The 21,091-nt window shown below is 39.7% G+C and overlaps 4 protein-coding genes across 11 annotated transcripts; 2 read left to right on the forward strand and 2 right to left on the reverse strand.

Moving 5' to 3' along the window:
• Positions 1 to 880: 880 nt before the first annotated feature.
• LOC127256828 (ABC transporter G family member 25) lies at positions 881 to 6,700 on the forward strand. The gene is made up of 3 exons (XM_051283043.1): positions 881 to 1,191; positions 1,284 to 2,166; positions 5,436 to 6,700. The coding sequence occupies exons 1-3, from the start codon at positions 1,081 to 1,083 to the stop codon at positions 6,443 to 6,445; spliced, it is 2,004 nt and encodes a 667-aa protein (XP_051139000.1). The 5' UTR covers positions 881 to 1,080; the 3' UTR covers positions 6,446 to 6,700.
• A 109-nt stretch (positions 6,701 to 6,809) lies between these two features.
• LOC127256827 (ATPase family AAA domain-containing protein At1g05910) lies at positions 6,810 to 13,746 on the reverse strand. 8 transcript variants are annotated; one of them, XM_051283037.1, is made up of 12 exons: positions 13,625 to 13,746; positions 13,200 to 13,277; positions 12,824 to 13,081; positions 12,463 to 12,567; positions 10,323 to 12,128; positions 10,051 to 10,239; positions 9,778 to 9,920; positions 8,984 to 9,235; positions 8,193 to 8,379; positions 7,988 to 8,053; positions 7,654 to 7,897; positions 6,810 to 7,253 (listed from the first exon to the last, which is right to left on the reverse strand). In XM_051283037.1, exons 3-12 carry the CDS (start codon positions 13,037 to 13,039, stop codon positions 6,889 to 6,891), a joined length of 3,573 nt encoding a protein of 1,190 aa, XP_051138994.1. In that variant the 5' UTR covers positions 13,040 to 13,081; positions 13,200 to 13,277; positions 13,625 to 13,746; the 3' UTR covers positions 6,810 to 6,888. The 8 variants fall into 8 exon arrangements, with proteins under 8 accessions (XP_051138994.1, XP_051138998.1, XP_051138999.1 ...); XM_051283041.1 differs by having other exon boundaries at positions 10,323 to 12,125; positions 13,190 to 13,277; XM_051283042.1 differs by having other exon boundaries at positions 6,810 to 7,250; positions 13,190 to 13,277.
• A 263-nt stretch (positions 13,747 to 14,009) lies between these two features.
• On the forward strand, positions 14,010 to 18,059 carry LOC127257154 (calcium-dependent protein kinase 11). Its single transcript, XM_051283502.1, has 11 exons — positions 14,010 to 14,182; positions 14,339 to 14,403; positions 14,554 to 14,652; positions 15,323 to 15,397; positions 15,465 to 16,221; positions 16,424 to 16,567; positions 16,651 to 16,803; positions 16,898 to 17,013; positions 17,143 to 17,310; positions 17,386 to 17,610; positions 17,693 to 18,059. The coding sequence occupies exons 5-11, from the start codon at positions 15,675 to 15,677 to the stop codon at positions 17,828 to 17,830; spliced, it is 1,491 nt and encodes a 496-aa protein (XP_051139459.1). The 5' UTR covers positions 14,010 to 14,182; positions 14,339 to 14,403; positions 14,554 to 14,652; positions 15,323 to 15,397; positions 15,465 to 15,674; the 3' UTR covers positions 17,831 to 18,059.
• An 872-nt stretch (positions 18,060 to 18,931) lies between these two features.
• On the reverse strand, positions 18,932 to 21,040 carry LOC127257504 (beta-amyrin 6-beta-monooxygenase-like). The gene is made up of 3 exons (XM_051283962.1): positions 19,702 to 21,040; positions 19,423 to 19,610; positions 18,932 to 19,325 (listed from the first exon to the last, which is right to left on the reverse strand). Exons 1-3 carry the CDS (start codon positions 20,717 to 20,719, stop codon positions 19,026 to 19,028), a joined length of 1,506 nt encoding a protein of 501 aa, XP_051139919.1. The 5' UTR covers positions 20,720 to 21,040; the 3' UTR covers positions 18,932 to 19,025.
• Between the last annotated feature and the right edge of the window lie 51 nt (positions 21,041 to 21,091).

Genomic DNA, 21,091 nt, shown 5'->3' on the forward strand with positions numbered 1-21,091 from the left:
CATAAAAAATATTTATTTCGTCTTAATCATTCTTTACACAAAACAACACACTAAATATATAATTTCAACACTTACTATAATTTATATAAATATAAAATAAAACAGTAAACTAACGTATATAAACCCAATTACCTAATAAATAAATAAAATATTTAGAATGCAAGAAGATATTTGATGTGGAAATATCTATAACTGAGTGAGTGTACTAAAAATGGGAAATGAAAGAAAAGTTGAAATGGGAATGACAGAAATAGCAAGTGGGATGGATATGAAGAAGCAAATTAAAGGTGATGAAGGAAGGTGCACTGCTGCATGATCACTGAATTTGATGCTACACACTACATTGCATTACCCTATATATAGCCGCCATGGCCATGAATTTCCTCGCTAAAGAACCTTAAAACCCGCTGCCATTTTCACTCAATCTGTTACGCAATCTGCCAAACCGATATCATATATATATATATATATATATTATGACAGACAATGTAAAAACCCCAATTGATTAATTAATTGCATAGGAAGGAAGCTAATTAATCAACTTCTGTTTCTGCTACCCAACCTGATCAGAATATATATATATATATATATGCATGCATGTTTATAATTACAGCTACCTGATCGATCAGTTAATATTATCTTTGTTAATTAATCCATTCATTAATTATGTAGACATATATATAGCAAAATGAAGTAAAGTTATTTTTTTCTCTCTTTTGTTCATGTCCCAAGAATCATCGGAGGGACAGGTGGATTCGCCGCCATTATGCCACGTATAACATTGATGACGTGGCTTCCATTGAGGCCTCCTCTCACTCACCCATGATAAATAAATAGACCTTGCTGCAAACAACACCTTCATTTCTCATCATTTCTTCTATTTTCATTTCTCATCATTTCTTCTATTCCTCTCTTCTCTCTTTTTCTCTTCATGTCAGTTCCCTTTACTTCTCTCATTTCAATTTGCATAATATTAATATCTCCCAGCTTCTTCGCTGCCTGCAGTCCCCTTCTGGGTTTTGAGCTTATCTTCTGCTCCAATTTGAGAGACAAATTAAAACAAACAAATCCAAACAAACAATGCCGCAGGCCTCAGGTGATAATGCAGCAGAACCTTCTTCCGACGGCGGAGGGAATTCCACTCGCCGGAATCTTCATTTCCGGGCGACGCCGGCGCCGATCACGCTCAAGGTATATATATATATAATCTCTGCTTAAATTAATTTCGACTCCAATTTCGGATTCAGGATATGATTTTCATACGATTTCGATCTGGCCAACAGTTTATGGACGTATCTTACCGAGTCAAGCTCCACGACGGCGGCCATAAATCAAGCAAGATAAGGACCATCTTCGGCGGCGGAGGGGCGGCGGCGGCGGCGGCGGCGCCTCCAACCGACGTGGAGAACCCGGCGGCGGCGGTTCACCACCGCCACGACGAACGAACGATTCTCAACGGCATCACTGGGATGGCCTCGCCGGGGCAGGTCCTAGCGATCCTCGGCCCTTCCGGCAGCGGAAAATCGACGCTTCTGAACGCCCTCGCCGGCCGGCTCCACCACGGCCACGGACTCGCCGGCGCGGTCCTGTTCAACAACCGGAAAATCACGAAACCGGTCCAGAAGCGGACCGGGTTCGTGGCGCAGGACGACGTTCTGTACCCTCACCTAACGGTCCGCGAAACCCTGGTCTTCTGCTCCCTGCTCCGCCTCCCAAACACCGTGTCCCGCGACGACAAGATCGCCGTCGCCGAATCGGTGATCGCCGAGCTCGGCCTGTCGAAATGCGAGCACACCATCATCGGCAACAGCTTCATCCGAGGCGTCTCCGGCGGGGAGCGGAAGCGCGTGAGCATAGCACACGAGCTCCTGGTGGACCCCAGCCTCCTGATCCTCGACGAGCCGACGTCTGGCCTCGACGCTACGGCGGCCTACAGGGTGGTGGCGACCCTGCGTGGCCTGGCGGCGAAGGGGAAGACGGTGGTGACGTCGGTGCACCAGCCGTCGAGCCGTGTCTTCCAGACGTTCGACGATCTGCTGGTCCTGTCGGAGGGGAGGTGCATCTACTTCGGAAAAGGCAGCGCCGCCATGGCCTACCTCGCCTCCGTCGGCTTCACGCCGGGCTTCGCCATGAATCCAGCAGATTTCTTGCTGGATCTCGCCAACGGTACTTTCTCTATACCCATCCTCCTGTCTTTTCGTAACCGTATACTTTCCAATATTTCTACGTACGACGTCGTATAACCTTTTTTTTTTTTTTTTTTATTTAACTAATTAATTAATGCACCAAATTAACATGGGTTATTCAATAAATCAAATTAGGGTTTCACTTAGGGTTAAGACTTCAAAAGAACATTCAAATGGACGGTGTGGATTAGCCGGCCAAGAATCCGACGGTGAATAGGGTATCGAGAGGATATTTTTGTGTTAATTACACAGAAGTATTATACTTCACGTAGGTGACAAGTGACAAACATGAATTTCTATCTTGATCCTTAATTTCTGTACTGAGGGTAGGTTGTGTACATTGTCACTGTCACCATTGGGATGGGGCCTGATTGAAGGTTGGATTTTGGAAGTGAAGAAGTCGAGACAAGTTGCGACACAGGCTGCTGAAGAGATATATCAGTTGTTGACTTATCTAGCTAAGAGGACAGGAAATGTATGTGCAAGTAGTGTCTATAATTTGAGAAGTGGGGTTCAGCTATTAATTGGTACCCGACAGCCATGGCTGTCCGAAGTTCAGACAGTGGATACTGATGATCTTCTCTAGTCCCACATCAACTGGCCAAAAAAAACCCCAAAATATATAAAAAAGAAAAGGAAAAGTTTCTGAATTGACTAGTTAGATTGATGATGATCAATTCACTGATCTCCTCTCTGTTATGAGCTACTGCACATATCAATGAGAGATCATAGTGGGAAGGATTGAATAGCTAAACATGGGGTTGGGTTGGGGTGGGGGTGACTATTCTTTTCCTCCTACTTCTTCTTCTTAAACAGTGAAAGGAAAATTTTATTATTAAAATTAAAAAAATAAAATAAAATAAAATAGGATGGCACCACGTGTCCTATACTTTGGCTTTTTACTACTACTTTTTTCTTTTTTTCCCTGTTGCACATCTCATGATTTTCCCACTTTAGTGTATAAATATTCTTTGGGAATGGAGATGTTTTCTACTTGGAACATCATATCTACTATTGGAGCATCACTAGCTGTCTCTCTAGAGACCCCTTTAAAGAATTTTCCCAAGAAAATAAAAGTAGGAGGGATCGTGAGGCAGGGATTATACTAATATGCTACCAAGTGTTTGGTGAGGTAGGAAATGGTGTCACTAGAAAAGTTATAGCATCTATTATTACAAAAAGAAACATTAATTGGGATCTAAATTTAATTAATAGTACTACTTTGGTAACATGGCATCAATACAAGGATATGACAACAAATGTCGTCTAAGCCTACCTTATCTACTTTACAACAAGGATCCCTCTTTGTAAAATAGACTTTTCTATAGATTCTTGAAAAAACAATTCAATTCGTTCACCTATAAAAGACCAACAGTTCTACTTTTAATTAATTCAACTTCTTACATATATATATATTATATATGTTGAATTTAGTGAATTGTAGAAATATGGTATGGTATTGAATTATTTGACTACGGAAATCAAACATGAAGCTAAGATTTGTAATTGACTTCTCATAGTCGAAAGCGACATGTTATGGCTCTTGATCTTGAGAAGATCATTGACCTTTCTTGACATGGGATATATGTCTTATGTGTTGTAATAAATTCTTGGAGTGGAGTAGCATCACTAGGTGTGTGTCCACCCTTTTCCATGATCTATCTCCATGACCCTTTTAATTCTACCTATGCCCCATTCTTCTCTTCTTCATCTACTTGGCATTATACACTCTCAAGAGTGATATCAGTCCGCAAAGACATTTGTCTGTTGTAGAGAATAGAATTTTGTGTGTGTAGACATGATTAGGTAAGTGAAAAATGCTGTCTTTAATTCTAAGAACATAACCTGAAATGGTCAAAACTTTTGGGTATCAATGACAAGTTAGGTCATAAAGATGGGATGAATCTTTGAGTTTGAGATGAAAGCAAACTTAAGGGGTTTTGTGTAAAAATGTTTTGTTGGAATGATGTCCCATTTTAGGGATTGTTAGGTATCCCTGAATAGAAATGGTGGGGACAATGTCTGTCACTAATCCTAGTTTAGTGAGTATGGAATAATCAAGGACAGTGCATGAGGCATCACCATTTTGACTCTCTTACATTTGTTTAAGATATTCTGTTCAGAGCATTACTTACAGGGCTAGAAAACTAGAGCTAAGAGAGAACAATATTAAATAAAATATAAAAGAGAAAGGTGTTGTCTTTAGACACAAAAAAGTTGTACAAATTCTAATTGGATTTTTAGACTGTCTGATGTGGGATGGAGTAGAATTGAAAAAAGAAGAATAAAAATGAAGTGGGATTTGGCCCTTTGATTTCTAGTTGGATGCAATGATGGTAGTGAGAAAAATATGACAGCATCGCTTGCGTTAGAAACCACAAGGATACAAGGATAATGGAGCCATGTGAGAGAGAGGTTCTTGGGAGATCCAGGGACCCCAGCACCTGAAAGATGGATCCACCTATCAGGTCCCCAGGGTCCATGGAGCTGCCAAGAATTCTAACACTGTACCAAAGAGATTGATTACACTTTAAACCACCATTCTTGATGATATTTCAATTCAAATAAAAGTTTTTTCAGCTATTATATAATGAGAAAAGAAAAGAAGGGTTCTTTTGGGTCAGTGTCATTGTTATCCTGTGAGGAAAAAGGACCACTTTCAACTATGATCTGGAAAGTGAGTGTGTGTGTGTCCCCCCCGCCCCAAACCTTTTTTCTAATAGTATAAATGAAATTCTGTGTACCTGAAATGCCAAAATGGGTGCAAGAATTCCACGTGTTGGGGTTTCTATGCCATCAGATGAAATCAACCTCGCCTTCAATTCCCACCTAATAAAGAAAAAGAAAACGAAAAAAAAAAAAAGGGAGAAAAACTTTAGTGTGATTAAATTAATGGAATTTGAATGAAGGAGGTGGAAGATGAAAAAACAATTGTGGCAAGAATCCATTAGCACCATTATGTTGTTCAGTGGGACTCCCACCTCACAACCAACATTCCACCCCTCTTATTAGCTAGCTAGCTACCTCTCATTCAAATATCTCACTAAATTAATTTCCTACTACCACTATCCCTTTATACGTGCATTCATGCATAAGCACTGACATTGCATTACAAACATAGTAACATAGAACAATCGAATTGGCATTCTAGTACATGGTTTTCACTAACTAAGCAGATAGATATCCCATATCTTGTTGTGTGATTTGGATCAGGATGATGTAATGAATGTATGATATTGGCTAATGCAGGGGTGTGTCAGCAAGATGGCTCTAGTGAAAGAGAGAAGCCTAATGTGAGGCAGGCACTGGTCTCTTCCTACAACACTTTGTTAGCACCTAAGGTGAAAGTGGCATGCATGGATGCACAGGCTACGGTTAGAAGAGAAGCTACAAATGATGGAAATACGAGTAAATACAGAAGGTGTTCTGATCATCTTACCTCGTGGTTTAATCAGTTCAGCATTTTGCTCCAGAGGAACCTCAAGGAGAGAAAGCACGAGACATTCAACTCCCTGAGGGTATTTCAGGTGATCGCAGCCTCATTGCTGGCAGGTTTCATGTGGTGGCATTCGGATTACAGGGACGTTCAGGACCGCCTGGGGCTTCTGTTCTTTATATCCATCTTCTGGGGAGTGTTCCCCTCTTTCAACGCTGTCTTCGCCTTCCCTCAGGAACGTGCAATTTTCATCAAAGAGAGGGCTTCAGGCATGTACACATTGTCATCTTACTTCATGGCGAGGATCACTGGAGACCTTCCAATGGAACTCATCCTGCCTACTTTGTTCCTGTCCATAACATATTGGATGACAGGACTCAAACCTGAAGTATCTTCCTTTGTGTTGACATTGATCATCTTGCTCGGTTATGTGCTCGTGTCCCAAGGACTCGGGCTTGCCCTGGGTGCCCTGATCATGGACGCCAAGCAGGCATCAACTGTGGTCACTGTCACGATGCTGGCCTTCGTGTTGACAGGAGGTTACTATGTGCACAAGGTGCCGCCATTCATGTCATGGATAAAGTATGTCTCCACCACATTCTACAGCTACAGGCTTCTCATAAATGTCCAATACGGAGAAGGGAAAAACATCACATCCCTGTTTGGTTGCCCAACTCTGGGCCATGATCATGTCACCTGCAAATTCATTGATCAAGACATTAGTGGTCAGATCCATCCAGCAACAAGTGTAGTGGCATTACTTATCATGTTTGTAGGATACCGACTGATGGCGTATATGGCACTGCGCCGAATTCGAGCTTGAGGGAGGAGACAGTGAAAGCTGAAAATGCCTCCAATGCTGCTACAAATCTGCTATGATGTGAAACCTGGAAGAGACAGAAAACAGAGCAGTGTATGCTCCTGATGAGCAGGAGCCAACTGTATGAACGAATTAGGAGAGAAGTATCAATTTGAACAACCAAGCAAGAGTAGAGAATTGTAAGAAAAACTTCCTGTATGGCTTTGCACCAACTGGCAAGCCAATCAATTCCAAATTCCAATGAAGTAAATTTTACCCCTTACTCATCCCTGGATTTCCTCTTGCACAGCATTAATGTAAACCAGGTTATGATGATATATGCCTAAGACTTGTGGAAAATAAAAACATACGACTCATAAAAACCTAATTAGAGAAGAATAAAAACAATCATGATTGATAAAACTTTAGATAACTTGTGTCAAATTTCAATATTGTGACATCAACCATTAGAACCAGGATGGATTACAAGCATATTCAAACAAAAAGCCCATAATTGAAGCTTTAATATCTTCATTGTTTGCCCTATTCCTGGTCTCAAACACGCCTTTAAGAATGCGCATATAGAGTCTCTCAAGCTGCGGGATTCCATAATCTTTTGTATGCTTAAGAAGCTGTTGCTTGAGAGAATTGACTTGATCAGAGATATCTGCATCCGACATGGTAACATCTTGTGATGGGCTCGTTGATTTCCCCCCAGATGTAGTGTTTGCACTTGAAGGAACTAAAATTTCAGGTTCTTGCCCATCTGTGCCATTTGTTTCAGCATCATCATCCAACGGCTTTCCTGGAAATGAATCTGACTCCGCTCCTTCTGCCACAAAAACCAAAGCCAAAAGATGAAAGTTCCGGTGGAATACAAGAATCGTTATACACAGATTATTAATAGGATAAAAGAGTGTATCACATTGGAATAAATACTAATAGTGCAATGTAGTATAACTGAACTAGTGCAGACTTGGCCATTTAAGGCCTTACCAAGAAGCTTTCACGTAAGCTTTTTATCAGGCAAGCTTCATTTCAAGTTGAATATGTTCTGTTCAAAGTCTCTCATCTTCTTTACCAGCTCTCTTCCTTTTAAATTTTATTGTTGGAATTCCATTTTCCATTTCTGTTTTTAGTTAAATTTAAAGGGCTTATAGTATGTGCAATGTATCATTGATTTAGTTTTTTCATCCTTAAATAGTTACCGCAACACATTTTTGAAATCTTACCTGCTTGAGACGCATCAGCAGGTTTCTTAGGCCTCTTGTTTGCTTCATAGGTTTGGTCTCGATTAACTTCAGGTTGGACATTTCGTAGACGAGCACTAGCCCGAGTCATCATTTGGACAACTGGAGTTTGAGGTAGCGTAGAATCGCTCATATCCATAGGTAAAGACACTGGGCCTCCTTCCTCTGCAATCTTGTCACAAAATGCAATCAAAGAGGGGTCGATCTGGGACAGCATACCATGAACCTGAAAAGGACAAATACTCCTTAAATATATAGTAAAGGCAGTAAGAGTTCCAGCTAGAAAAGTAAAGCCTGTGATGGGAGAAGAACTTACAGAATCTCTAAGTTCATAAGCTCTACTAACAATCCTGGCTCCATTGTAGTCATCCCCATTGTATTTCTATAAAGAACAAAAGAGGTCACACCACAAATAGTAGAATGGTATCTATAAATCATTCAGCCAGCCAAGGGCAAAGCTATTTTTAGATTCTTCTTTTGTATATTTGTAGTTTTACTAACAAAATTAATTGAAAATGAACCTTGGCATTTGTTAAAATTAGGTCAAAATCCTCCAAGAATGATTTGCATGTGATATACTTTCCACTATCAACTCGCTGCAGCAATGTGGCCATGTCCATAGGGTTCTGAATTATTGTGTGATAATTTGGTGCATCTTCATCCGTTACAGGATAGTGAAAGGCACTAAAACGTTTGTCATAGAAAATTCTGCAGCAAAGAAGAAAAATGAGATGAATTGAGAAATTTAAAGAGAACATGAGATCATGATGTGTAAGATACAGGACATTCAAAGGGAAGATATTTTGCTCTAATAATTAACAAGTCAACCTTGTTCCTCTCCCTTACTTTTCAGATGCAGTAGATGAATGGGGAAGGAGAAAAATGGCCAACAAAGATTCAAGTAGCATTTCTGAGTTGAGCTACTCAATAATCCCCAGAAAGTAAACTGAGCAAGCATTAACAATCAATCCATATAACTCATACAACATGGAAAAACAGAACCTACTCCAAGTATCCATGACGGTGTTTAAGAGCATAATCATACAGTTGAATTAGATCTCACATGATTCACAAATTGCTCAAGCACACATGTAGTTCAGATGCTATAAAATTAACATATCTTCAATAAAAAGTTCCGGCATAGGCATGAGAGTTTGGATTTGGGATTAAATAAGTAAATTAAATGAAGTAATTATAGTATCCAAAATAGTCATATAGTCATAACAGATGATGGATCCATCCTTCGCAGTCTAAGCATGCGTATGACAAAGAAAAAAATAAACTAAAATAAAAGAGAGAAGATCTGTCTCACCTATTGCAAACATCTCGAAGGCACATGCGCAGCTTGCGAAGAGCATGGCCCTGACCATCAGCTTTGGCCCTCAGCTCAGAGGCCTTTGGTGCTGTGGCCACTTTTGGTGCTTTTGGAAGTTCTGGAACACCGACGCCCTCAGATCTAGAAGAACTCTTCACAAGATTATCAGATTGTACTGATAAGGCTGATTCTATCAGATAATCAAAAAACAGACTTCTATCTTCAGTTGATGGGAAGCTCAACTTAAAACTGCAAGAAAGAAAAATAAAGAATAAATAATAAATCACAAATCACAAATCACAAATATATGAAGTAATACAAAAATGAATTTCTGAGTATATATAAAAATTGTTTTTATCTTGTTTTACATTAGATTCATGGGAATTTGTCGTATCATCTTCTAAGCATTGACTTCAGTATCCAAAGCAAAAGAAAGATATGATATCAAAAAGCGGAAAAAATGAACAAAACTATAATAAGATGAAACAATATGGAGTAGATACTAGTCAACAAGGCTTACAGATGAGCTGAAGGACAAAATCAAAAGAAGCAACCAAGCATATTTATTTATCACAGAATTATGCATGACTGAGCTGAACTTGTATTTGTGAAAGAAAACATGAAGGCATTGATTGCCACACCAACAGTTTTTCGATTTGTTGAGTTAGATAACAACTGATCTCACAGGCAGTCAAAATATAAGTCAATCTGGGAGCAAAATTATCTCATAAAGCATCATCAAAATTCAAGGCAAATCTGAGGAGAGTAACATAGAAATTGAAGACACATACACATTGCGCTCTGAGAATATTGATGATGGATTATCACATATCTCCTCAAGTTGGACAGCGGATGTTCCCAATAGTAATATGGGCATGTCAGATGGTAATTCTTCCAGCAGAGTTCGCAATACAGCCCTAAGTTGATCATGAGCCTTGAGGATAAAACATTTCCACATTATTATTTTGAACAAAATGGAAATGATTTTATTTTTTTCCCATTTATATTACTACAATAGAACTGATCCAAATAATTGGAAGAGCACAACATACACATGCACTCACATTTTCCCACCAAAGGTGGAATTGAGGCAAATAAAGTATTGAAGGGGTAGTTCTCCTGGCTTCACCAAAGACATGCACTAAAGCCTCCTCCGGTGTTTTAGCTCCAGGATCAGAAAGTAATGATGGTAATGCAAGGGAGTGTACAGGAAATCTCTCCAGCTCATGTAAAACTGCAGGTCCTATGTGGTCCTACAGAAATAAAACAAGTAAGTGCACTTTATCAAGTTTGAAAATTGTAGAGGTTTGATACAACAAAATGATAGAACAATTACCAGACCAACATCATCACCACCTTGCAGCAATAACCTTGGGCGATAAACAAGAGAAATAACAGATCCATATGAGAGAAGCGAAAGCTTGGTGGACTCTGATAAAACTGATAGAGCAGGGAAGATGTGAGATATAATATCCATTGCACTCTGTAGCTGTCTCTGCAGACATGGAGAAACAATAGGTGATAACGGCCTAGAATTGACAATGGTGCCTCTGTGAGCTGCTGGTGTGATGGTTGACATAGCCCCTACAAAGTGATATTTTTCCACTTTTACAGAATCGACATCTATAATAAATTTGTCATCACTCGTGTAAACTTGAGGATATTTTTCACGAAAAGCACGAATTGCAGCTTCCGTACATAAAGCCTTCAAATCAGCACCGCAATATCCCACACAGGTTGCTGCCAGTTCCAATTTGAGCTCTTTCGAAGGAGGTTGTTTCCACTTGCGAGTATGTATATCTAGAATTTCAGCTCGTGCCTCACAGCCAGGCAAGGGAAAAGTGAACTCACGATCAAATCTTCCGGGGCGCCTCAAAGCTCCATCAATGGCATCAACTCTGTTGGTGGCACCGATTAATACTACTTGTCCACGTGAATCAAGGCCATCCATTAAGGCCAGCAAAGTTGAGACAATTGAATTATGTATTTGTTCTTGTTTGCTAGACCTAACAGGGGCAAGACCGTCTATTTCATCGAAGAAAATGATGGAAGGCTGATTTTTTTGAGCTTCTTCAAACAATAGTTTCAATTGTCTTTCAGCTTCCCCGACCCATTTGCTCAGCACATCAGCACCCTTGCGCATGTAAAAGCTGACTTTCTCACCAGCCTTGGATGCAGCACATGCCAAGGCTCTTGCAATTAACGTTTTCCCTGTGCCTGGGGGACCGCATAATAAGACACCTCTTGGTGGGGTAATGTTATAGCTTGCAAAAAATTCTGGATATAACAGAGGGAAAAACACCATTTCCTTCAAAGCGTCAATATATTCAGATAGGCCGCCTATATCGTCAAAACTTACAGTTTCATCAATTTGAACAGGCTGAATATCAGCTCCTCCTTTGGAGCTTGGACCAGCAGTTTGAATGCCAGATGTCAAATGAGAAAGTACATCATTCTGATGAGACCAACCTGATGCAGCTGCATGTAAACCCCATGCTGTTGTCCCTTGCATGTCCAGGCCACCAAGAAGCCAAGGTGGCCCAGATCTGCTGCTGCCTCTTCCCCAAGGCATTGGAGGGCCCTGATCAAGTTCATCGACAAGAAGTGAATCATCAGAGTCTTCTGTTCTGGTCATACGCCGTTTGTGAACCCGCGATCCACCCCTCCTCCCATCCCTGCCAACTTTGGTTCCCATTCCTTGATGAAGTACTCTTCTAGGAGATCTAGGCATTTGCTTACTCTGCTCAAGAGAGAGCCTCCGGACATCTGCACGATTTCGGAGGTCATACCTCCTCCTACCATCTTGTTCTTCACCTTCTTCATCATCACCATCATCCTCAACATCATCACCATCCTCCTCTCCTTCTTCACCAGCAACCTCATCTTCAACCTCTACATCATTAGCATCATTGTCCTCCATGTCCTTTGCATTCTCTGACTCATCATTTCCCCCCTTTTCATCTGATGAACTTTGTGCCTCATCAGATTCTACACTTAACCTTTCTCTAGGACCTGCCCTTGAACGTCGAGGTCTAAGTCCTTCCCTTCGAGGTCTCAATCCTTCACGACGAGGTGCCAACTCATCTTGGCTTGCACTGTTATTATTTATTCTGCCTCTAGACCTTCGGAATCTAGGAATCTGCTGATTTGCATTCATATTGAACCTCAAGAGAATTTAAAAGATAACATATATATATTATCTTATATAAGTATATGTTGGTGCACATGTGCACACACACATATACACAAAGAGATATAGAGAGATATAAATGAGATAAATTAAACACCCTTTTTAATTATACTAGAACATAAACCTATTGACGTTACAATTCCATGTGATACGAAATGATATAATCATAACACTTTTGCCTAACTTAACTTCTCAGCATTTGCACTATTAATTACAGCTTAAATCCACCTATATCATACAGCATTCTGCCAAAATTGCATGATAAGTTGCGAATAAAAACACTCACCATTAAGTCATTATCCTCTGTGCCAGAGCTATCTGTGTATTCTTCAAGATTAATGGGAACCCTTCTCGTCCTGGTGGAGCGCCTAAGATTGGATGTGGGAACCGACTGCAACAAGTGGCAGAAACATATCACCAATATCTTCTGAAATTAATAACTACCGTACAATACTCAATTAATATCTACTGTTGAAAAAGACAACATTATATCTACTGTTGAAAAAGACGTCATTATAGATAAAATCAACAATAAGATCGTAAAAAATAATCAAAGTAAGACAAATGAGACATAAACCATAACTTTTTGTCGTTTTCTTTTCAAAAGAAAAAGGAAGGACAAAAGAAAAATACTCTGGTGACCATACATTAGCTTTTGATGATCTCTTTTGCCGAAACATCTTAGCTATTTGTGCAGCAGCAGTCCTTGTTTTGGTCTTCTTCCTCTTAGACCTCATAATGGTACCAGGTGTATAATATAAGTATGGGCGATTATAAAACTTTGGCCTGCTCCTGAGCCTATCACTTGTTCGCACTGGCCTTGAATCAGGGCCATCCCCTTCAACAGATCGTTTAGGATACATTGGAAGCAACTAGTCTCTTCCCATTGGCTACAATGATCAGGCCTACAAAAGCGAAAGCAACTGAATAAAGAAATAATGCAGAGCCCCAAGATATGAAACAGTATCATGACAAGCATTAATACATCATTACTAACTAAATTAAACACCGACCCGTATCTACCTCAGCCACTGCTCTTCTCCCCAGATAACCTTTCATCACACATACAATGAAGCATTTGGCAACAAATGTCAGATTACCCTAATACAGAGGAACAACAAATAACTCAACAACAACTCCCTGAATCACAGTGCAAAACAATGCCAACAACATATAAACTAAAAACAATAAAGCAATTAAAGTAATCAAATACGCACTTCCACGAACAGCAAACACTAAACTGAATACACGCAATACGGCATGGAATTCTACAATACATCCATAAACAAAAGAATGAAATTCAGCACATAAAACTGTGGCAAAACACAAAAGAGACCGAAAAGAGAAAACAGAGGTGCCCAAAATATCAAACAACAAAATCAATAAACTATTAGAATGAACTTTCCTCGCAAAAAAACACTTAATAACATAAACAAACACACACATACCTTCCGATGAAAATCACCAATTCTGCTGATAAAGATGTCAAGTAAACAACTGAAGCGAAGTCAGGGTTGCAGGCGATACAGAGAGAGCGGAGAAACTCCCGTTCGACTTCGACGAGTATTGTTCTCGGGTATTTGTTCGTCAGATGAAACTGATAGATGGGCTGGGCCTTTATTATAATAAGCTGTTTGGGCCCAATTAAAATTATAAAGTCAAACCCCTAAAGGCCCAAAATTTTTAGCCCAAATATAATGTGGCCCAATTTGTTAGCCCGAAGAAAAGAAGGCCCAATTAAGCGTGCCGTCCACGTGCGTCTCTCTGTATAAATACGCATGTTTGAACGAACACCGTAGTGGAGAATAGCGCGGTCGAGTCGCTGCTGTTCAATTTGAAGTCTCATCTGCATTTACTGAGATGGATTGTTCCACTCTCTGGTTTGGCTTGTTCGTGCAGTTTCTTGCTGCTGTTGAAATTGAAGTTAACATTTTTAATCAGCAGGCAACGGCATTTGGGGGCATCTTTAGGAAGATGATTGAGTCTTCTTGTCAATCTTGTCTATTGTGAGTAGTAATTTTTTTTACTGTGAGTAGCTCCACTGAAATACTTGAGTGATGATTTCTGTTTCGTGTTGGTTGGTATTTTTCAATCCTAAGAAATTGAAGTTAACATTGAAATTTCTTGCTGCTGTTGAAATTGAAGTTAACATTTTTAATCAGCAGGCAACGGCATTTGGGGGCATCTTTAGGAAGATGATTGAGTCTTCTTGTCAATCTTGTCTATTGTGAGTAGTAATTTTTTTTACTGTGAGTAGCTCCACTGAAATACTTGAGTGATGATTTCTGTTTCGTGTTGTTTGGTATTTTTCAATCCTAAGAATTTTTTTCTCGTTTCGGGTAAAGATCTACTGGTTAACTGATTCATTTGCGGTTAGCTGCTCGGTTTTTCTTAATAGGTGTCGAGAAGATAGGACAATTACGTATTGCTTTGACAACGGCAGTCGGGCGTGCAAACTTCCCTTGGTGGAAATTAGGTGAGTTGTGAGTTGGTATGAATTTATATTAGAGTTGTAATTGCTTGGAGCTCATTGAAGGCTTGAAGCAAGTCGAAAGCTATGGTAGAGAAAAAGGGTATCGTTTTTAAGTTGCTGATGCTCTAATTTTGATGTGTATCTTTTCATTACAGTTGATTCTTTGTACCATTTAGAATACTCCTTATACCATTATATTTCTATTTGCAATGACTGCAATTTGAGACCTGGACAATGCTTGTTAGCAGAAGGTATGGTAACAGAAACAGGGCATGTTGCTACTTACGTATGATATGTACTGACATACCTTTCCATTATGAAGTCAATTGATTAAAAACCATCAGAAATGTAGTTATGAAAGGCCTCATGAAAGTTATGATGGTTTTGGTAGGGGTTCGGGTTTAGGTGAAATTTTGTTTTTAAATTTTAGTTTGCAATTGCTAACCAATCATTGACGTGGTACACAGCTAGGGGAGCATATTCTGCACCTGTGTTTGCATATCTATAGCATGTTATTTACAGGAAATTTTCAGGCTTTAGAGTTATGGATTTAATCCAAGACAATTGAGTGTGTTTCATGTTTAAATATTTGTGTTTTAACTTCAATTTCATTTAGTTTTTACAATGAGAAGCTTATTGCTTGGATCAAAACTTTTGGTTTTCTTATTTTCAGTCATGGTATGCATTCATAAGGTCCACCAACTGGCAGTATGGAACACCAGTCAAAGCAATTTTGTGCTGGAATTAGGTAGATGAATTTATAATCGTTACTTTTTTATTCAGTCTTCTATAATTGATATGGTATCTAAATTTAGATGGATGGTGTGCATAAATTCTCTGCAATTTCTCAAAGGAAAAGAAAGGTGAATAGCAACTCAAAATTCTTCAGAGGCAAAGAATAGCCGACCACAATTCTTCTGCCTTCCATCAGTTTCTTCTTTAATCCAAATTCAAAAATTAAAAGAAAAGCTCCTCACAACAGAAAAATAAACAAGGAGGAATCAACAAAGGAACATTGTCAAAAAATGAAGAGACGGTCTTTAGGATCGTCCTCCAGGCCCTCGCCAACAATTCTTCCACATAAAACGCCAAGGCTTAGAGACCATTACAATATAGGGAAGAAATTGGGGCAGGGACAGTTTGGCATAACGTTCCGTTGTGTGGAAAAAGCCACAGATATTGAATATGCATGCAAATCCATTCCAAAACGCAAGCTTCTATGCAAGGAAGATTGTGATGATGTTTGGAGAGAGATTCAAATAATGCACCATTTGTCTGAGCACCCATCTGTGGTTAGAATCAAAGGGACTTATGAGGACACCATGTTTGTACATTTGGTCATGGAGTTATGCAGTGGGGGAGAACTTTTCGACAGAATCATTCGGAAAGGACATTATAGTGAAAGAGAGGCTGCTCGCCTCATGAAAACCATTGTCGGAGTGGTGGAGTCTTGCCATTCTCTAGGTGTCATGCATAGAGACCTCAAACCTGAGAATTTCCTTTTTGATTCACCTCACGAGGATGCAAAGCTTAAGGCAACAGATTTTGGTTTATCTGTTTTCTATAAGCCAGGTAGGCGTTGTTTAGAAAATGCTTAATGCAGATCATTCTTTTGTGGACATACCAAGCCATTTTTTAATTTCATTCAGATTCATCCTCATACTCAAATGAAATGCATAACTTTGAACGCTTCAAAAGCCATTTATGTTAATTGATTTTATTGATCAATTGTGAACTTGATGTTTACTTGACTCTTAGCATCCTTTCTTTCCAGGCCAATATCTTTCTGATGTTGTCGGAAGTCCTTACTACGTTGCGCCTGAAGTGCTGCGTAAGTGTTATGGGCCAGAAGCTGATGTGTGGAGTGCCGGTGTCATTCTCTACATTTTATTGTCTGGGGCTCCACCTTTTTGGGCAGGTAAGCATTTTAAATTCTTCCTTTGGAAAATTCAATGAAGGGTCTTCCTCTTCTAGAGAATTCATGTATTTGAATGTTTACAGAAACGGATAATGGGATCTTCAAACAAATCTTAGAGGGAAAGGTAGATTTTCAATCTGAGCCATGGCCTCACATTTCAGACAGTGCCAAGGACCTAGTAAGGAAGATGCTCGAAAAAGACCCCAAAAGCAGAATTTCTGCTCATGAAGTTTTATGTGAGTGATACAGTATTTGAAGAAGAATAATAGTGTGAATGGTTTGAGTATTTTCTCATTATCATTTTACTTATTCAATATATAATTCTAATAGGCCATCCTTGGATTGGGGACGACACAGTTGCCCCAGACAAGCCATTAGGATCTGCTGTTCTGTCTCGGTTAAAGCAGTTCTCTGCCATGAACAAACTGAAGAAGATGGCTCTGCGTGTAGGTTTCCATATTGATGTTGCCATACCATCGATTGTGTTTCAAACTACATAGCGTTGGGTTTAGAATTCATTTGATGAAATTATGGACCATCTTGTGTTCATGGAAAATGTATTTCGACGTATTCAGGTTATTGCAGAAAGACTGTCTGAAGAAGAAATAGGTGGACTCAAAGAGCTGTTCAAAATGATCGATACAGACAACAGTGGAACAATAACATTTGACGAACTCAAACAAGGTTTGAAACGAGTAGGTTCCAACATAATGGAATCAGAGATCAAGGCACTAATGGATGCAGTACGTACATTCATCTTTCCATCATGATGGAGTCATGGAACCCTGAAGCTCATGACTTCTTCCATTTTCCTACAGGCAGATGTAGACAGCAATGGAGCCATTGACTATGGTGAATTCCTAGCTGCAACCTTACACCTGAACAAGATGGAAAGGGAAGAAAATCTGTTAGCTGCCTTCTCTTTCTTCGACAAGGATGGCAGTGGCTACATAACCATGGACGAGCTGCAGCAGGCCGCCAAAGAGTTTGGACTGATAGATGCCCAGCTTGATGAAATCATTAAAGAAATCGACATGGACAATGTAAGTTACATCACATCTATTTCTTGTTAGGTTAATTTGCCAGGAAATCATGACCTCCTGATAATGGATATGTCCACTTCAGGATGGGCGCATAGACTATGGGGAATTTGCTACAATGATGAAGGGCAACCCAGGTCTTGGTGTTTCAAGATCCATGAGAGGGAATCTAAACTTCAATTTGGCAGATGCCTTTCAAGGGAAAAACAATGTGGGAGAGTAAAATCTCTGCCTCTTTGTGTGTTTCTTGACGTGTAACTTTTGGATCTGTTCTTCCCATACACTCACTGTTCATTATATGATTGGTGTCATGAAAGGAAATTCAAGATAAGTTCCTTTGCAGATGTGTATTAAGGACACAGGATTCTTCTGTTTTATCCACATGATTACATCAGCCAATGATATTATTAACATACTTCTTGAAGCCTTTGTAAAAATTGAACTGCTACTTATTCCGCAACAGATTTATTCTGCTGATATGGCTAATTGTTATGGCTTCCGGGAACCCTCTCTATAAATAAGGTGTTATTGCAAGAAAGTGCTAAATGAGAAGCCTCTTTGATTTATTGTTCTGTGAAAAATTCATTCCATACAGACTACCCTGCATAAAGTGTTATTAGCGGGAACGAAAACGAGCCATACCTTGGAACACTTTGTGTTAAATGACAAAATCCCGATCACAGTTGAAGAACAAGAGGAGTTCTATTGGCTAATTTTTTAAAGTGGGTGTTGTAAACTCATTTATTCTTTTTGTTGCAGACACTAGATATGAAGGTAATCAATACAAAAGGAACTATCTACGGGATAATGGACGGGGACAGATATAACAGATTAGAGCATGCTGAAAATCTCAGATAGGTTTGTGTGGACTATTTTCAGATTAAGTTAAAGAATTTTTCCCATGTTCGATAGCACAGCTGACAAATTCATTTCTTTGAGTTAAATACAGCTATTATATGGTTAAGAAGCATCACTGGATAACAAGAATCACATTCTTTTACCCACCCTTGTGTAAATTCCATGATTATTGACCAGATCAAGGTTCTCTGATAGTTCAAGAGTTTGTTCGTCCCAATTCCACTGCGCTGCATCATTCCTTTTGAAAGATATTATGCACCATTAGTTCTAGTGGTATTTTGAAATTTTGGATTGCCATTTAGACTGCATACAACTTTGGTCTGCAATGCTGTTACTTCTTGGCTATGAATCCTTCTTGTGGATTCTGGCCACAACTTTGAATCTTAGTAATCAAATACAGCTATTAATGTAGAAGTATATTTCGGCAGAATTATTAGCTTTATCTATGAACACTGAGGCATGAGGACAGTCTGAAAAAAACAATACATTCATAGCTTTGTTGTCACAGATTATTATTATACAGATAAAACAAGAACAGGATACATCATTTTCTGTAGCCCTCATTTCTCATGAGGATGGAGGTGAACCGGGAGCCCGTGGACTGGAGTTGGAGAAGCATGGAACACTATCTTCTCATTAGGGATAGCCTTCTGGAGCCGGAACCTTCTCACCACATTGTGCATGAAGACCAACACTTCCAGCCTGGCATACTCTTTTCCAGGACACATGCGGGGTCCCCCACCAAAGGGAACAAATGTGTAAGGAGCCGGTCCACTTCCTTCAAACCTTGATGGATCAAACTTTTCAGGCTCAGGGAAATACTTTGGATTCTTGTGTGATGAATGGACAGTCCAGAATGTCTGCAAGTGAAGATTCAGAGTGGAGATTCAGAACTAAGCAGGTGTTGATTAAGTATGTGTGTTTAAAAGACAGCACGAGTTTTGGTTGTGTGCATACCTTCCATCCTTTAGGGATGGTGAAACCTGCATAGGTGAACTCAGTTGTGGTTTCTCTGAATGCTCCTTGAGCTGGGGGCGTCAGCCGGAGAGATTCCCGTGCCACATTCCAGGAATACTTCATCTTTTCAATATCTTGCCAGGTCAGTAACTCATCAGGGCCTTTTGATTTTGCAATATCCATTTGTTCTGTAACATCCCAGACAGTAATTCTTTTAATTTCTAAATGCTGTAATATCACAGTGATAAACTGTAATCTATGATTTAGGGAATGACTCACCTTTCAAAACTTCTTTGTATATGTGGGGAAGTTCCGCAAGATAATTCATGACAGCTGTGACAGCAGAGCTCGTGGTCTCGAAGCTAGCCACCAGCAAACCGATTATATTGTTTGAGATCTCCATTTCACTCAAGAGCTGCCCCTCTTCATCAGTCACAAGCAGCATCTTGGACAGCAGGTCTCGACCCTCAGTCTCTTTGTTCTCAGTCATCTCCTTCCTCCGCTCCTTGATAATCTTCATCAGCTCTTCCCTCACCATTTTACCTCCTTTGATAGCCCTATTGTAAGCAGTTCCTGGAAGATCTATAGGCACAGAGAACATGCCGTTAGTCACCAGAGTGAAGGGATCAGACAACCTCTGAATATGGTCTGGCTCAACCACACTCAGAAACAATCTACATGCCAGCTCAAAGGTATACTTCTTGGACAAGGGGACAACTTTGACAACTGAATTAGGCGTCCAGTCGTGATCTAAATGCTCGCGAGCCAGAGCATCCATCACAGGTATGTACTGTTTCAATGCTTCAGGCTTGAGAATATCATGGTGAAAGCTACGTTTCAGTGCTGATACTTCCTTCAGGTTACTTTCCACAAATTCAGGAAACAGCAAGGCCTTCTTCATCGACTGTGGCCACCATGAAGTGAGCAGTTTATTCTCATTCATGAAAAGAAACTTGTTCCCTTGTGCTCCGCAGAATATTGCCATTTTCTCTCCAAGCAAGGAGGTTTGGAATACCTCAGGTGAGTACTTGTCCATCCTATCCTTCACAAATTTTTGAGGGCCTAACAGAGCAAACTCCATATTTTCCCCCAGCATTGGCCAACCTTTCGAGCCAGGAGGTGCATTTGTTAACTTGGTAGAATCCTTTCGGCGTATACATGAGATAACATAGAGCGAGACAGGAAGAAGTACAAGAGGAAGAACATATGGTAAGTATGCTTCCATGCTTCTTTCTAAGCAGCTATAACTTTTGAATGGATGATAATGGAAGTTTTGTGCCTTAAGAAGTTGGAGCATTGATTATATATATAGATATATAACATTTAAAGGGCTTGATAAAAGTTGCATATCTGCCTGCTTTTTTGGCAGTTTGAGAGGGCTATAAAAAGACAAATTAAAGCATATCTGGGGGGCTGAATTTGCAAAGTTTTTGTACTGTAGGTGAAGCGCTTTGAGTCATGACAAACTGTGGTATTTCAATTAAGTTTATAGTCCTTTAATAATTTATCTTATCCTTGAGGTTGTCCTATTGATGATATATTGACTAAGTTAATAACAAACAGATAGTAGAACAAATTTTTACCAATGTTATGTGTGGAGTTGCTATAAAAACATGAAAAAGCATAATACTCCCATCAAAAAAAAAAAAAAAGAAAATAGAGAGAGAGA

Source organism: Andrographis paniculata, unplaced genomic scaffold, assembly GCF_009805555.1.
Source record: "Andrographis paniculata isolate CXL003 unplaced genomic scaffold, ASM980555v1 Contig57END, whole genome shotgun sequence".
In the NCBI taxonomy this organism is placed as follows: domain Eukaryota; kingdom Viridiplantae; phylum Streptophyta; class Magnoliopsida; order Lamiales; family Acanthaceae; genus Andrographis; species Andrographis paniculata.